Source organism: Xenopus laevis, chromosome 4L (assembly GCF_017654675.1).
Source record: "Xenopus laevis strain J_2021 chromosome 4L, Xenopus_laevis_v10.1, whole genome shotgun sequence".
NCBI classification, from domain to species: Eukaryota; Metazoa; Chordata; class Amphibia; order Anura; family Pipidae; genus Xenopus; species Xenopus laevis.
In genome coordinates, this window is record NC_054377.1 from 129,893,274 (window position 1) to 129,911,827 (window position 18,554).

At 38.5% G+C, this 18,554-nt stretch overlaps 1 protein-coding gene across 1 annotated transcript in view; it reads left to right on the plus strand.

Moving 5' to 3' along the window:
• grm7.L (glutamate receptor, metabotropic 7 L homeolog) overlaps positions 1-18,554 on the plus strand; it is a 283,230-nt gene that overhangs the window by 112,412 nt on the left and 152,264 nt on the right. Inside the window, exon 2 of the mRNA XM_018257131.2 lies at positions 4,299-4,515. Within this exon, the coding sequence (XP_018112620.2) occupies positions 4,299-4,515 (217 nt within the window). The remainder of the gene's footprint in view (positions 1-4,298; positions 4,516-18,554) is intronic.

The following is an 18,554-nucleotide window of genomic DNA, read 5'->3' on the forward strand; positions in this document are numbered from 1 at the left end:
TAGGTTGGGCATTTTATAATGGCTAGACCTTCCAGCCTTTTTGGGTGCATTTTGTAAATAGTGAGTTTGCACTGGATGCAATTTTTTCTTACTTCCTTGTCAATAACTACCTAACATTGCCACCTCACCCTTGCAATGATTGCCAACTAACAATTTATTGAGATGCAATGCTGCAGTCTTAACTGAGGTCAGTGCAGATTGAATTTTAATTTGTTATTACATTTGTCATATCCCTCTTTACACGAGTGTGCTGCTATGTGTGTTGCAATATTTGGTTAACTATAGGTAGCTAATATAGAGCACTCATCTAATTGATTGCTGTTTTTTGGGCTCAAGGTGACAGCAAACCTCTTTGGTTATAATAATGTTCTTTAGGCTTATCCTTCTGTACTTTGGAGGCCAGTATAAATCTCTCATAAATACCCCTTAAATGGCATGTAAAGGCAAAACAATAAAATCCCATTTTTACTTTCTTTAATGAAACAAAAACCTATCTCCAATATACTTTAATTAAAAATGTGTACCATTTTTATAAGAAACCTGACTGTATGCAGTGAAATTCTGCCTTCATTTACTGTTGTGGATAGGAATTGTCAGATGGTCCCTAACTGCTGAGCAGGGAAACAATCATACTTATTAACAGCAGGGGGAGCCCCCGCCTTACTTCCCAGCCATGCACAACTCAAGCAGCTTTGTTTATGACGATCCCTAAGCAGCCCAGACCACACTGAGCATGTGCACAGTCTTAGTCTTGCAAAGATGTTTAACAAAGTTACAAGAGGGTGATCCCCTGTAGCCAACTTTGAAAGCATAAATTATTTGTTTGATTAGGCTTGTGGTGCAGTAAGTTCATGTTTATATTTAGTATACAAAATACTGCATTTCTATTCTTATTCTATTTAAGACTTTACATGCCCGTTAAATGTATATGGCATTGTGTTCTGTAGCTCTTACAAAGTATAATGAGCAGGGCACTCTTTACCTCTTCAGTATTTGTATGTAGAATATATTGGTTGGTCATGTTACAGGGCACTTTACATAACACTGAGTGCAGGAGATGCATTGTCTGAGTTTGGAATCTGTGTGGCTTCTTTGTATGGTGAAACTAAGTATATCTTACATATTGCATGGTTATATGCACTATATAGTGAATAAAGTACCCCCTCTTGTAAAATATAAGGATATTATAAGTTACCGAGGAGTTTCATGACCATATAAAAACATGAGGCCGAAGGCCAAGTGTTTTTATACAAGTCATGGAACTCCGAGGTAATTTATAATATCGTCATATTTTACAACTGGGGGTACTTTATTAATTATAATACACAAATTTTAGTGAGTCATGTGACAGAAATTACATCACTACTCACCGTTTATACACCTATCCTTTTTGTTTTAATTTGCTGTTTAACTAAAATTGTGGCAATGTTAACATAAAATAGAGATACTTTTGGCAGGAGAAGTTAATCAGAAGGAGTCACTATTTCCAAAATAAGCAAGAATTCTGCTTTTCTGTCGAAGGCATTAAGGATGAATAAATGTTATTTCTATTAGTTGACTTTCACTTTGTCCTTCTCTAATCCTAAGGGACTTCTAGTACAGGTTCTTATTATGGGAAACCTGACCTCCACTGAGCTGTTTGTAATGTCACATGTGACATGTTCTGAAATAGGTCTCATTGGAGCTTGCTCTGTAGGCCTGAGTTAACTACTGGTGATACATTTCTTTTTCTTCTAGTAGCTGCTGCAATGTTTTGTTCACACAAGAGGCTGTTCGCTATTTGTGACCAGTTCCGCCTCTGGCTAGTGGGGGCAGGCTGAGTCAACCAGCAGTCATTTTCGATGCCTTTGGGTAGCTGCGCACAGCGAAAATCGAGTGAAGTTTTCTGTGTCAGCACAGACACTCGCATGGAGAAATTACTTGACCATTTCTTAACCCATGTGCCATTAGCTACAGAAAGGGCAGAAGGTGGACATGATGCTTAGGGCTGCTCATGTACACAAAGCCTTAATGTGCAAATACAATATCTATCCTGACTCAGATAATGATCAGGCTGGGAGATAAACTCAGTCAGCTGAGGATGGCTTTAGCTGGTAGATTTGGTCTGCAGTTGACCTCAAAGATCTTCTATGTGACCCACTTTTCAATGAGGGACAATTCTTTAAACAGCTAGACTTTGTCCACTACATTGGTAGCAAAATTGACTATAGATCTGTTTTTATCAACCCGGCAAACTGAGAGTATCACCATCAAGGCCAGCTTATCTCAATGCATGGAGAAAATGAATAAAATCAGCTTACCATTCTGATTAATAAGAGGCTTGTATCCTATGTGTCTCCCAACTCTCAGCATCATCCAGCAGCAGCAGCCAGGAATAACTGACAGACAGGGTGCAGATCCTTGATCTACGCTAATGACCTACATTTATGAAGCAATCTCATTATACTTTATTAGACTATCCCTTTTGTTCTTATTTAAATCTCTTCTTTTAATGAAACTGATCGTCAACCTTGATTTCCCGTTATTTTTGCATTCGTTAAAATGGGTACCGCTATGCGTTGTAGAAATAATCCAAAATAATGAATGACTGGATTGTGAATACTCATTCTTTTTTTTTTTTTTGCAAATCAATTACTGTTGATACTGTGTGCGCACCCTTCAGGATGAGAAAAGGAACTACTGATGTGTTGGCATCGCTGTTGCGTCAAAAGTAAAAAGAAAAGTAAAATCTCTGGAATGGGTTATATTTCTGTGCATTTGCGAGTGGCCTCGTTTGATCAAAGTGAGATATTTTTAAAGTACTAGTAGAGCTTTTTTCTTGGAACATTAATCCTCCTTCTGCATGACTCACGTCTTCTTTCCTTCTATTGATTTGCTCTCCGATGTTCCTGCCAAACAGTCTCTCTTCTCCCTCCCCTTCCTTTCTCTCATTCTTACACCCTTCTCTTTTCCTTCTCTGGGAGAATTGCCTGCAGGTGAGGAGAGAGAAAGAGACTCTGTGGAACAGCTTTTAGTAAGATTATGCCTTGTAGTATCATCTAGAATTGTTAGTGACCCCCATAGTCCTGTTGTGGGGTATCAGGGGTTGCCATACACAGCCTTTAGCAAATTACTAGGCTCAAGTCATAAAAGCTGATCATTGAAAATTGAATCTTATTCAGCAGTGCCAAATGATGATAATTTGTAGATTGCTTGCTTGGCTTTACCAGCCTTATCCTGTGAATGAAACATACTGTAGACATGGGAATATTCTTGTTTTACTCAGCAGGAATGCCCAGGAATGTCTAGTGTTTTCTAAAATAAAAGTTGAGCAGAATAAAGCCTTTTAGTAGACTAAATGATGGCTGCCTGCGAGTAATGGAAGCTGAAGTTCTACAACAGCTTAATGAGGCTCATATTGGTTACCCATTGGTGCAGAACAACGGAGCTTTTCTTGGGAAGTGGGCATTAATGCTTATGGCACATGCATCATTTTGGGATGCTTTGAGCTTGGAAAAAAAGCTCAAAACACCTCTAAATTGGCCACCATGATATCAGTGTAAAATGGCATGAAAACACTAGCATAGACAATTATATGCCTGGAAACATGCTTGCGGGTGTTTTCCACTATTCCCATCAACATCAATTATGGGAGATTGTATGATAAAACAGCGACAGGCAAATGCCCCAGATAGCTACATGTGTCCTTAACCTATGCTATACACATCCATATATTTACCATATATATATATATATCATTAAAACCATTATGTAAATTTGCAATATATCCAAAAATTACTCTAGCTTGTGATACATATTCATTTGTATGATATGTGTTTTCAATGGGTAAAGGAAGCAACATTCATTTGCACCACTTACCATTACCAAGTAGTAATTTACTCACCAATGGTCAGGCAATTGAAAGCCCACATTGTATCAAACCTATGTTTGCATGTGCTTCAAGATATATAGCATTTGTGGACATTACAACAGGCTGTTCAAAAAAAAAGATATGTCTATTCTAAGTTATTATCCTTTAGTTGTACAACCCTGATATGTTTACACAGTGGTTTACAGAGATTGTCTATCATTCACACCAGTCTCTACCTCAGGGGAGCTTACAGTCTAAGGCTCTATCACATTACCACAACATTGTAGGCTCTGTTTCATCCCAAGCCAATTAACCTGCCTACGTGTTTGAAGCATGGGATGAAACCCACAGAGATCTATTTATCGAACTACAACCTCCGAAATCCTTCAACAGCAGACCTACAGTATTTCTCTGAGTCACTGATGTTAAACCTTTGCTTTCATTGCAGATCCCTCAGATTAGTTATGGCTCAACAGCTCCAGAGCTCAGTGATGACCGTCGCTATGACTTCTTCTCTAGAGTGGTACCTCCAGACTCCTTCCAGGCACAAGCCATGGTGGACATTGTAAAGGCAATGGGATGGAACTACGTATCAACACTGGCATCTGAAGGAAGCTATGGGGAGAAAGGTGTGGAATCCTTTATGCAAATTTCCAGGGAGGCAGGTAAGGATCTTTTTTGTTAAAGTTTGGTTTAGCGAATTCCACCCAGTATTTATATTTCAAATCATGAGAAATCTTTTCCATAGCCCATGATCCAGAAGTCAAGTTTGTGATCTGACTTTGCCATGCCCCTTTATATTAAGACCCACCCCCTGGGGCATAATCCTCCAATCCTGGAGGGGAGGTAGAGGGAACATTCACATTATGTCTCCAGTCTTTGTTCAAAGTACAGATGATATAATGTTATTTAATGTACTAAAATGACAATAAAATAAAATCTGAATTTATTTCATAATATTATTAAAAACAAGCTTGACCAAACTCCGATGTCTGATTTTAGCTTATTTATTAGTAACAAAAACTTAAAATTAACCGGATTGCGAAAAAAAAATTGAGCAAACTGAGCGAACTCGAATCGTACTATTTTTTCAGGCTTTTTTCCCTAATAGCTTGATTTTTCGAGATTTTGCCTGAAAACCCCCAAAATGGTTGGATTTTTGGGCTAAACCCAGGGCAGAACATGATAACTTCAATTTGAGATAGGTGCCTCTTCCATTGACTGATACAGGACCTCGACAGGTCTGAGATGACGGATTTTTGGATTGTGGCTTTTTGCAGCATCGGGGTATAATATTATTATTATTATAATATAAAATTTGAGGATAAGTAAATAACCTCCTAATTATCCTACATAGAGAGTGTCACAGGAGGCCTAGTGGGATTACCATTGGAAATGTTCAACTGTACAGTTGCTATCATTGTTGGATGTTTTGCCCTTTTGTTCCTATCCTCTTTTTGGACTGGAGCCCCTTCTTCTTTATCTCTTGTCCTGGAAAATATATTCTTTCCTATAAAAATAAGCTGTCTGGATCTGATATGATCAATGCTATTTGTCCAGCAACTTTTGAACTACACCTACTAGTATCTCTTTAACTTCCTTGGAGGGCAAGATGGACATTGCAGTCCCAAAAGACTTGGTTCATATGTCTTCCTGTCCCTTTCACTCAGCAAACCCTCATTTCTTTTCCCCAGCACAAGGCATCCATTTAATCAGATGCATAAATCTGACCCAACTGGCCCCATAAACATTATCACAAGTTGAAGCCTTGGACAGCTGGTTATTGGTTGATTTGCAGCTTGGAAATAGAATGCTGCCTTAGCCGAACATATCTGTATCTCACCAGTAATAACCAATCTGCTTCAACCTTTTCCACCTACAAATCACTGCCACGGCTTAGCTCTGGAAGAGGCGCCTCTCTGGCAATACTACTTATGGCTGGCTGTTTGTAATAAAAATTTAAAATCTTTTCACAGTTTTACTTGTGGAAAACAGCAAGAATTTTACTGATTTTACAACTTTGACCTATGGGTAGTCATAGAAACAAGGATCTGATTTAATGTTCTGCACTCAACAATCCTTTATCTGCAATTCACCAGGGCACTAAAAGATGCAGATAAGATGCAGAATGTATAAATTTCACTGCCCCGTGATCAAACGGAAGCCAAAATCAAAGTCAAGCTGTCATGAAAAACATCTTTTTATAAAGTATCCAAAAATTTGACTTTTTTTCATCTTTTCACCTGATTATATTTATGTACCTTGCTTCGATGTCCATATTTCGACTATTGCACATGTGATACTCTTAAAAATATACCCAGTTTAATGATTAAAACTATAGCTATGTTAGCTACACAGCCTACTTGAAGGGACACTAGATTTAAAAATAGCAGGGTCAATTGAAAATTCTGTTTTCTCACCTATTGTTTGCATGGAGTAGGCGTAGCCTACCTATCAATGCTAACATTTATTAGTATGTTAAAAAAGCAACAAAAAAAAAGGAAAATACAGCTTTTTTTCCTGCATGAACACCTAAGGGTGCTCTTGCACTTCTCCCCCAGGGCTTAGTAAATGACCACCATTGTTTTTGGGTGAATCATATCCTGCCAGCTTCAGGCCCTGGTGACTACATTCCATTCAGAAACAATTCATTGCATTTGTCTCTTAAAATTGGGTAAATACCCCAACACAATACAGTTGAGTTTAAGCTCCTGACAAGGAGGTACTGGAGTGTGTTTAGGTAAATTTGTGTTGTAAATTTTTCTCACTTTGCCTTGTGCCTCATTTGCATTATTGAACTCAATGTGCACATTATTGTTGGGTTTTGTGTATGCTCAGTTGTGTTCTTAGCACTCTCTAATGATAAGCCTCAGATTAAAAAAACAGGCAGATTAGGCACTAACCAAAGTCCACCCACTGACCCATTATGTTCGACTTTTGCCAAAATCTACACCACTCACAGTCCATTAATTTGCCTGTTATTGAGGTTTGTGGTTTAAGTATGAGATGCCATAACAAGGACTTTACATAGGTATGCAGTAGTCACCTGGAACTTCTGTCACAGATCTTGAGATGATTTGGTAGCCCCTATGTGGACTGGCAGCCTACAGGAGGCTCTGTTTGGCAGTACATCTGGTTTTTATGCAACCAAAACTTGCCTCCAAGTCAGTAATTCAAAAATTAGGAGCCACTGGGAGCAACATCCAAGAGGTTGGTGAGCAACTGGTTGGGGATCACTCATTTAGATGTACCTCTTATGTGCTTTCCAGAGGTCAGTACCAAATCATGGACCTAACAAAGATAGGGCTAGCTGGCAAGTGAGGGATAACCTTGATGATCTTTTGCCTTTATAACCTTATATATATATATATATATATATATATATATATATATATATATATATATATATATATATATATATATAACTTGTGCACTTATTAATCACCACCACACCAAAGGTGGAATTGATAGGGAATAGTCAAATATATTTACTGTTAAGGATTTTAACCATATATCTAATATATCTACAACCATGTTAGCTTTCTGCAAACTTTTTAACAAAATATAAAAATGTTAAAAAAAGTTTGGCCCTGTGACAAGCTAGCATCCTACATCATAACTCATAACATTTCTAAATTGGTATATAACTGGGATATATTTGGCCGTGCTCCAGTTTGCCCAGGCCTCACTTAGATGATCAGAAAGTGGTAGGAATTCTAGACTTTAGCTCTCTCTTTTTCTTATATATGTATTTATTATCTTTAATCGCTATTCATCCCTCTACTTGTTCATCACTATTCTACTTTTCAAACCACTATCTGGTTGTTAAATTATTAAATTTAAATGAGTTAAATAATTCATATACTAATTATAATAATTCAGTGACAGACTTCATTAGTCGTTTGCACCAGGGAAAAGTTGTTAGGTAGAGGAAGAGAGGTAATAAAACATGAAATATCACATAAAATATTAGGGCAACGCAGAACCAGGCACTTTGTATGTATACGGTAATCTCTGGAGGGAGTCGTGCAGTGATAAAATGACCTAAAATAGTAGAGAGTCTCACAAGTGGGGTATGAATTGCATAAGAGAGAATGGATCTTGGAGTTTTCTTGGTACTCACAGAGGGTGTGTGATCAGTTCGAGGCATTTGACTATGGTTTGCTGAGGTATGCCATTATGGTGTATATTGACTCTTTATTTTGTTCTTGAATGGGAGCAGGCATTGCAGTTTCTATCTCTCTTCTCCAAATTCAATAAATGATGTATGCCATCTTTGGTTCCATATTGGGTGATAAGCGCATGATGAAGACAGGAAGGGTCATATATGAAAGCAGTGCCATTTTCTACCCACAGTCAAAGTCTTTCTTCCCCAGCATTGCCCACAATTGTGGTAGATCTGATGAATGTTTTTGTACAGCTATGTCAATTGGACACAAGTTGTTGTCAATATTTTGACAGTTTCTGTGCAATTTCTGGGAGGTGATGTTAAAACATTTGTTTCTTTTAGCACAAGTCTATTGCCCTTATGGATGCAAACTGCTGTGGAACCCTGGAAATACCACCATATATAGGGTGGTGATAGCTTCATGTTAGGTCACATGAGCCAATTAATTTGATTGCACACTTCTTCCTGTTACAGTTAGAGTTGTAGTATTTCTGGTCAGGTGATCTCCGAGGCAGCACAGAGACCATCACGAAATTGTGGCTCAAGGCAAGAGATGTAAAATGGCAATATTTACTTTAATATATATTCCAGTTTGATAAGATTCTTTAATATGTCACTTAATATGATGTAAACTATCTGTTGCTTAAGTATTTATTTTGGGGGTATAGTTTTCCTGCAAGGATACTCCACACAAAAATGATGGCATATGATGTCATTTTTTGCATTCCATTTTGGAGACCTGTAGCTATGCTGCAACGTGCAGGACAAAGCACAAATGTGCAAAACACGGCAGTACATGTATGGGATCTGTTATTCAGAACTATGTTATTCAGAAATGATTTCCTTTTTCTCTGTAATAATAAAACTGTACCTTGTACTTGATCTCAACTAAGATATAACAAATCCCTCTTGGAACAAAACCAACCTAATGGGTTAATTTAATGTTTACATGATTTTTTAGTAGACTTAAGGCACGAAAATCCAAATCACGGAAAGATCTGTTGTCTGGAAAACTCCAGGTCCTGGGCATTCTGGATAGCAGGTCCAATACCTGTGCTTGCCTTTTCTTTTTCACATTGCTTTACTCTTTATTAATAAACCTTGGCATATGCTGGAATCAGATATATATATATCCATTACTGCTCTGAAACATATCCATAGTCCCTTATGTAATTAGACATGTATTTATTTCCCAGTGTAGCCTTCAGTTGAAGGTAAGGATGTTACGTACATTAATATCTAGTACATTTAGCCATGTGAGTAAGTATCATTCCATATAATACAATGGTAATACTATAGCCTATCTACTAAAGTGCACAGATTGTGCTGAATAGAACATGAGCTTTTGCCCTTTGAGTTGCCACCAAGCAATCCGCCTGAGGCATGTCAGTGCTTGTTTCCCATTTTCCAGATCCATAGATATTGCTGTAGTGTTGGAGACAACACAGTTTGTGCAGTGTTTCCATCTGCAGTATTTCTCCAGCTCACAGCATTCCATGAACAGACCAGAACTTTCCTCCAATTAATAATGTAGCAGCGCTCGTCTGTCTGCCTGCAGCAAATCTGAAAATGAGCCTCTGGTCGAACAGACATCAAACCCCCCTGCTCCTCCTTTGTACGTATTGTCTCACAATGGGAAATCAGTGGTACTGAAAGCTTTCCTGCAAAATATGGTGTAATGAGGAGGATGCAAATTAATAAGTACCTCTGGCTAACAGTATCGATTGTATGATACAGGAGAGCAGGCCATGTCAAACTCGGCTGAATCTTACCTTTTAATAGCACTGTGGGGTGTTAACATTCAGCTGAATATGCTGCCCAAAGCTCAATACTGTTCCATACAGAGAGCCAATTACCTTGTAAGATCCGGCAGTATTTTATGGGGAAATGTAATTAAACATCTGAAAATAAAAAGAGAGTAAAGGTTTAAAAGGACATTGCGCTGACCAGTTCAGAACTGTAATTACAGCAGATGATAGGGCTCATTATGAATGCAGCTACAGTTGCAAAAATGAATCTGTTTGTTTTGCGCATTAATGCAATTCATTAAAGTATTTGTGCCCAAACACGCTCCCTTCACTTGTGCGTAGTGTTTATTCAAGGGGGTGTACAGAGTTTTTAGCATTGTGAAACTGTGAAACAAAAAATCCTACCAATTGCAACCGCATGGCCCCACTGTCAATGGCCCACCCCCACTTTCACACACCCAAACATCTCCACGCTGCCCCCTGATGCCATTGTCCTAACCCCTTTGTCTGGGTTTTGGCCCTGGCATAGGTAGCAAACCTATCTGTGTGAATTTGCGGCAATCAACACTGCACCCACCCAGTCTGTTTGCCTGTTTATGCAGGAGAACCCTAGAGCTACTGCCACCTTAAAGGGATACTGTCATGGGAAAAAATTTTTTTCCCAAAATGAATCAGTTAATAGTGCTGCTCCAGCAGAATTCTGCACTGAAATCCATTTCCTAAAAGACCAAACAGATTTTTTTATATTCAATTTTGAAATCTGACACGGGGCTAGACATATTGTCAATTTCCCAGCTGCCCCAAGTCATGTGACTTGTGCTCTGATAAACTTCAGTCACTCTTTACTGCTGTACTGCAAGTTGGAGTGATATCAACCCCCCCTCCCTTTTCCCCCCAGCAGCCAAACAAAAGAACAATGGGAAGGTAACCATATAGCAGCTCCCTAACACAAGATAACAGCTGCCTGGTAGATCTAAGAACAACACTCAATAGTAAAATCCATGTCTCACTGAGACAAATTTAGCATTGAGAAGGAAAAACAGTAGCCTGCCAGAAAGCATTTCTCTCCTAAAGTGCAGGCACAAGTCACATGACCAGGGGCAGCTGGGAAATTGACAAAATGTCTAGCCCCATGTCAGATTTCAAAATTCAATATAAAAAAATCTGTTTGCTCTTTTGAGAAATGAATTTCAGTGCAGAATTCTGCTGGAGTAGCACTTTTAACTGATGCGTTTTGAAAAAAACATGCTTTCCGATGACAGGATCCCTTTAATGATGGTGGAAACGTTTAGGTTTTCATCAATACATCAAAACAGTTTCCAGATATGATGCAATTGCATCTGGTTTGTAAAAACACATAAACAAATTGGGCACATATTAAAACATCCTGTAAAATTGAGAGCAAATCCAAGAGCAGGTGTAATGATGCTGGAGCGGTCAGAAGAGCAGTGCATAGTCAATCAAAAACAGGGCGAATAGCATTGGTTGGGAGGGTAGAGGCTGTTCCAAATTAAAAATGTTCCCCATTCATTAATGGCCATACCCTTAAATCTGCCAGCTTCTCTCCCAACCAATCTCCAGCCCCATCTTCTTTGATAAGTCACACCTTTCTCAGGTGAAGACACAAATATTGCTTTTGCTTTACCTTTAATCATGGGCCATGGTTCCCATGGGTCAGTATTGGTGAGTAGTTTAAAGATCTCAGCTCATAGCATGGTGTAAATTAAATGTGTCCCCAATATTCCAGGAATTCTAGGCATGGGGCTATTTTTGGATTTGGTTTGAATTAATACAAACCTGAAAGCCCCAGCTTGTATCCTTGTAGTCAGGGTAGAATTGCTAATGATGATTCTTCCTCTTCCTCAAACACACAGTCCATGTAAAGTCTTACTAGAAGCATAGTAATCTCCCTTCCCCACCACCAAGGACAAGGCTGAACCTATGCCAGGCATCATAAGAACGGTGGAACATTTTAAGGGTGTGTGAATGTATGAGCATTTTCTGGAATGTGATAGGATTCTCATCTTAACACTACATCATACATGTTTATATTTGAGGTATACAGTATTCTCTGGACAGCTTGCATGTTATACAGCGATCAAGTAAACATAAGATAATGCTCGACGCAAAAGAACATGCCTTGTTTAAACCATAACACTATTACAGTTAGTTTCTGACTTGAGCATCATTTTATTCTAATAAACTGGAACTTAAACCAAGATGACTTTATACTTTAAAGGGCATGTAAAGGCAAAAAAATAAAATCCAATTTTTACTTTCTTTAAGGAAAAAGAAACCTATCTCCAATATAATTTCATTAAAAAATGTGTACCGTTTTTATAAGAAACCTGACTGTATTCAGTGAAATTCTCCCTTCATTTACTGTTGTGGATAGGAATTGTCATAGGAATTGTAACTGCTGAGCAGGGAAACAATCATACTTATGAACAGCAGGGGGAGCCCCCGCCTTACTTCCCAGCCATGCAGAACTCAAGCAGCTTTGTTTATGATGATCCCTAAGCAGCCCAGACCACAATGAGCATGTGCACAGTCTTAGTCTTGCAAAGATGTTTAACAAAGTTACAAGATGGTGACCCCTGTAGCCAACGTTGAAAGCATAAATTATTTGTTTGATTAGACTTGTGGTGCAGTAAGTTCATGTTTATATTTAGTATACAAAATACAGCATTTCTAGCCTTATTCTATTTTAGACTTTACATGCCCTTTAAAGATGTTTAAATTTCATAAGAGGTGAGCAGCATGCTGGGATCTCCTATGTCTTAAGGCCTCTCAATTAATCATTAGCTGTTGCTGTAGCTACCTGGAGGCCAAACCTTTTGTTTTCCAAGTGGTTGAAATACATTTTTCATGGAGTGACCATTATTTAATACAATATTAGGAGTAGCACAGGAACTCACTGCCCAAACCACCATATTGAGCTTTCTTTCCTTGCATTCTATGATTTGTTGCTTGGAGCCTATCCTTCTTGGCAAGTCCCAGAGGAGCTGTAATAGAGAGTCCATCTTCCACACCTAATCATACATGAACTTCAGAGACAGTTGGAATAGGCGTTGATTTGCATTTGGAGGCCATTGCTAAGCGTGTAGCTGTGAGCACCTGATTGAGCAAGGCCTGGGTGTGTGTTTAGGCATTTTAGTAAAGGGTCTGCACATGAGAAACATCTGTATCTCTTTAGGGACTGTATATCCTAGGAAGTGGCTCAACAGTGTATCTATTTCAGTCCATAAAGGTTGGATAAGTGGGCAGTTCCAGAATTTATGGAATAGGGTGCCTTGTGCACCGAAAATAATTTGTGGAGCTTTTTAGGCGTATGATAGCAGAACATAAGCAATTTTTAGATTTATCCTTTTGTCTTATGCATGTTTTAGCATTTTCCCATATTGATTTCCTGTCGATAAGAGTTGGTTTTAATATAGAATCCCATTTAGTCAATTAGTGCGAAGGATTCTGATCTGCACAGGGTTGGACCAGCAGCTTGTATATAGCAGAAATCAGGCCTTTTTTGGTAGCCCATTAATTGCAAAAACTTCAAAGGGTGATGGATGGTCAGTTGTTGCCCATTTAATACAGTATATGGAGACGCAAAGTGGCAAAGTTGTAGATATTCAAAGAATAGCAACTTTATTGTTGGGACATTCACCTTTAAAGGGATACTGTCATGGGAAAAAAAAATGTTAAAAAATGAATCAGTTAATAGTGTTGTTCCAGCAGAATTCTGCGCTGAAATCCATTTCTCAAAAGAGCAAACAGTTTTTTTATATTTAATTTTAAAATCTGACATGGGGCTAGACATTTTGTCAATTTCCCAGCTGCCCCAAGTCATGTGAAGTGTGCCTGCACTTCAGAAGAGAAATGCTTTCTGGCAGGCTGCTGTTTTTCCTTCTCAATGTAACTGAATGTGTCTCAGTGGGACATGGGTTTTTACTATTGAGTGTTGTTCTTAGATCTACCAGGCAGCTGTTATCTTGTGTTAGGGAGCTGCTATCTGGTTACCTTCCCATTGTTCTTTTGTTTGGCTGCTGGGGGGAAAAAGGGAGGGGGGTGATATCACTCCAACTTGCAGTACAGCAGTAAAGAGTGATCGAAGTTTATCAGAGCACAAGTCACATGACTTGGGGCAGCTGGGAAATTGACAATATGTCTAGCCCCACGTCAGATTTCAAAATGGAATATAAAAAAATCTGTTTGCTCTTTTGAGAAATGGATTTCAGTGTAGAATTCTGCTGGAGCAGCACTATTAACTGGTTCATTTTGAAAAAAAAATTTTTCCCACGACAGTATCCCTTTAATTGTGCAAAGGTAAGGATAGTTTGAGTCTGTGGGTCAATAAGGTCTCCAGCAAAAAAGGAGATCTGTCTTAAGCCATCTATCATAGAAAGATGGTGCCATGCCAGGCTTAAAGGTCCATTTTTTAAGATAGATCATATTCAGGGGCCCTTCAGATGTAAGACTGTGTTTGTGTTTGAGAGTGTTCCATAAGCAAACAGCTCAGATGCATCCCTTTGTAGCACTCCCCTTGGTAAAAACCTCCAAAACACCTGCTGTTTATTCGGTTCAAGCTGATATTGTTAACTGAACAAAAAATAATGGAATTGATGGTTGTATATTGGAGTAATTTACTTCTCTGTGCTTTTGGAAAATGGATGCCACAATGTAAAAGGAAATGAAGCCCAGTGCCAGACACATCATTTTACTGTAGTGGTCACAATGGGAAGTCTGCTTGGTGTTCAGTTCTGGAATGCAGTGCTGGAACATGCAATTTGTCTGTAGGCTTAGTGCATCTAAAATATGCACCGTTTGAAAAGAGCTTTGTGTTGGACCTATATGTGTCGGGATCTCAACACCCCCACAAAGGGTAAAAATAAAGTTATTGCCTAAAATTTGTAAATATAAGACCAAAAAATGAATCAATAATAATAAACCTGGGTTTTTTTCTGTAATTTTGATCTCCATACCTTCATCTAATAAAAATGTAAATGTTAATTAAAGCAAATAGGATTGTTTTGCCTCCAATACTGATTAATTCTAGTTGGGATCAAGTGCAAGCTACTGTTTTATTATTACAAATTAAAAGGAAAACAACATTAAAAATTTAAAACGATTAAAATGGAATCTATGGGAGGTGTCCTTCCCTTAATTTGGTGCTTTCTGCTCTGCTTTCACCTAATGAATCCCTTATCACCAACTATTTTAGGAGGAAATTCAATAACTTTGATCTTGATAAGGCCATTAAATGAATCTTTATAGTGACTGTAAACTTATGTTTTGCTGTTCCACGTTTCAACACTGCTGACTGCTTTCTTTTTAGTGTAAGGTATTTCTTTTTAAATCCTTTCAAAAATGAACATTTAATATAAGCTTAATCATACGGAAATAAAAAACGTTATAAGTACAACCAATTAAAAATTCTGTACCTGAAATAATCAAGTTTATCTTGACTATGTCTCTCTCTCTCTCTGCATCTGTGTTTCTTCATTTTGTCTTCATACAGGAGTTGATTTTTATTGACAGTTTATTGACAATATTTTGTTGGGGGGTCCCTTTCGAAGCATATGTATAATAGCTAACTCAAATAACTGATTCCAGTACAGGTAATAGGACCTTTTATCCAGAATGCTCATGACCTGGGGTTTTCCGGATAAGGGGTCTTTCCGTAATTTGAAATTTCATACCTTAAGTCTAACCAGAAAATCATGTTTTGTACCTTAAGAGATTTCTGGATAATAGGTGTCCGGATAACAGATCCCATACCTGTACACACAAAATCTAAATTCTGAATTTAGAGAGACAGGTGATTTTAGTGAGCTCTAATACTTCTAGGCAAAAGGAGCCCCCCTTTAAGATATATTGGATTTAATTGTCATTCAAAATCAGACTCCTGCATGAAGAGAGAATAAAGAGAGACAGATGCCGAGAGGGGGATAGTGAAGAATAACTTGATTATTTCAGAAACGGTTCATAATTTTTAATTCATTGTATTTAGAAAATTTCTTATCTCGGTATGATGAAGCTTATTCCCCTATAAGGTGTCTGCTTTTAATGTAAGACCAATTGCAAATTGTTTCAGAATATCCTTCTTACTAAAAGTTGTTTTGAAGGTGAACAACCTCTTTAATATAAGCTTATAATACACAAAAGCCATGAATATCTTGTAAATTATATCCTTATAAACGGTGAGTTCTGATGTCATCAGTTATAAACGGTGAGTTCTGATGTCATTTTAGTCACATGACTCACTGAAACTTGTGTATTATAATAAATAAAGAATCCCCAGTTGCAAAATATGAGGATATTTGAAGTTACCTCGGAGTTCCATGACTTGTATAAAAACACTCGGCCTTCGGCCTCGTGTTTTTATATGGTCATGAAACTCCTCGGTAACTTATAATATCCTTATATTTTACAAGAGGGGGTACTTTATTCACTATATATTTACTTTAATGGCAAAAGGTAACTGCTGGCATGTGTGTATTATAAGACAGACATGTGCCTCCAATAACTGCATTAGGGACTGGTTGGAGTTTTTTTTTGTGTGTCTGATTTTAAAGAGAAACTAAACAAAATACAGGTATATGATCCATAATTCGGAAACCCCTTATCCAGAAAGCTCCAAATTATGGGATGGTTGTCTCCTGTATTTTAATCAAATAATTCAAAATTTTAAAACATATATTTTACTTGATCCCAACTAAGATATAATTAATCCTTATTGATAGGAAAACCCCAGGTCCTGAGCATTCTGGATAACAGGTCCCATACTAGATAACAAGTCCCATATTACAAATTAGTATTCTTAATATCTGATATTCAAAAAGGAGAAAGTTCAGTGACATTGGGGCTAATATACTAACATAAGTAGGAAATAAGTAAGCTAATGTGTAGTTACCAATAAAACTCAGAACTTAGTTTTAGTCAGTCTACTCTCTATTTCGGTACCGTAACTGCACTGGTGCTGTTTTGTGCTTATGTTAATACATGAGGCTGACTGTGTATTCCAGGTTTCTGTGTAGTATGAGCAAAGTGGGTGTCTGTTACCCAGTGTCAGACTGGGGTGTCCGGGGTTCACCAGGTCTGCCACCTTAGGGCCCCCCCACACTAGTCACTGGGGCTTATTTATCAATACTGGGCAAATTTGCCCATGGGCAGTTACCTATAGCAACCAATCAGTGATTAGCTTTTTAAAGCCAGCTGCAAGTAGAACAATGAATGCAGCAGTTTGATTTGGTTACTGCCCATGGGCAAATTTGCCCAGTGTTGATAAATGACCCCCACTAACTCCTACACTTATCAAATCCACTGCCAGCCTCCCCCTATACACGCACGTGCCAGCTCCTTGCCTTTTTCTTCCTTACTACGTAAGGCGTTCGCGGGGACCCAGTGTCCTGCCAGTCCGACTCTGCTGTAACATGTGTATCCTTGTAGCTGTTTTTAAAGCTTATATTCCCATTTATACAGCGTTGCAGTAACATTCTGCCTTTAATTACTAGGCGTGCCACCTTTTCTAGAAGTATATGCCAGCCTTCCTAATTCTGTTTTCTGTTAATATAATTGGCATCAAGCATTAGTGATGGGTGAATTTATTCGGCAGGTGCGAATTCGCAGCTTTTGACACCGGCGACGGTTCCGATTATGACGGCAGCGTCGATAAACGAAATTCTCGGCAAAGTGAAATGGGACAAATTCACCCATCACTATCGAGCATCATTGTCACGGGCCAGGTGGCAAACCTAGCGATTATGCACATAGATTCCTTACACTTCCCCCATGATGTGCAGCTCTGGCAACAAATACATTGCTGTGTACATTGTTATATTTCTATACACCTTGCTAGATTTCTGCCTCTCCGGTGTATGGGTCGGACTAGGCCCTGAGAGATGGGGTGAATGGGCTGGCAGAGCATTCACTACATTTAATTGCTCTGAGTGAATCCCCTGAGGTCTGTGACTCTGTTTCATGCCTGGCTTCCCTCCTGACAGCTCTTCTTTCACCTGCTTGATTAGGTTTTGCCTTTCTTTCCCCTTCTCTTTTCTGCTCCTAAAAATAGGCTGTGCAAAGTGGAACAATGGATTTTATGAGTATTATATTGATACTGGAAAACATGCAAACTACACAGCTAGCCACGGTTTAACCTTTAATTTGGGATATATGGGAGAGGGGAGTACTGGAATGAAAGCTACACATAATTCATGGCTCTGTGATGTGCATATTTACTGTGATACTTGTTCTGTGCAATGGACCTGGGTGCACTGGAATTCAGTTGTATGCATAGGTGCAAATGTGCTCTAATCTGTTATTTTACAATGGCAAAAGGGAATTTTTTATTATTCTAGATGCACCAATCTGATCAAAGCCTTAATGTGTTTCTATGGGTTTCTGCTCAAGTCTAATTCATCTGCTAGTAGCTGAGCCAAAGTATTTTTTCTGCTATGTTGAGTTATCATTCAAGACAAAATGGTCCCCTTTATCTGCTGTGCAAAGTAAGATACCACATTGACTATCCTGCCCCAGAGTTAATTATTCCCTTTACTATTATAAGCACCATCTCTCCCTACTATACCTGCTATCCCATAGCCACACTCCCTTCCCAGAGACTATTATCCCACTGTTACTATAAGCACCATCTCTCCCTACTATACCTGCTATCTGCTATCCCACAGTCACACTCCCTTCCCAGAGACTATTATCCCACTGTTACTATAGGCACCATCTCTCCCTACTATACCTGCTATCCCACAGTCACACTCCCTTCCCAGAGACTATTATCCCC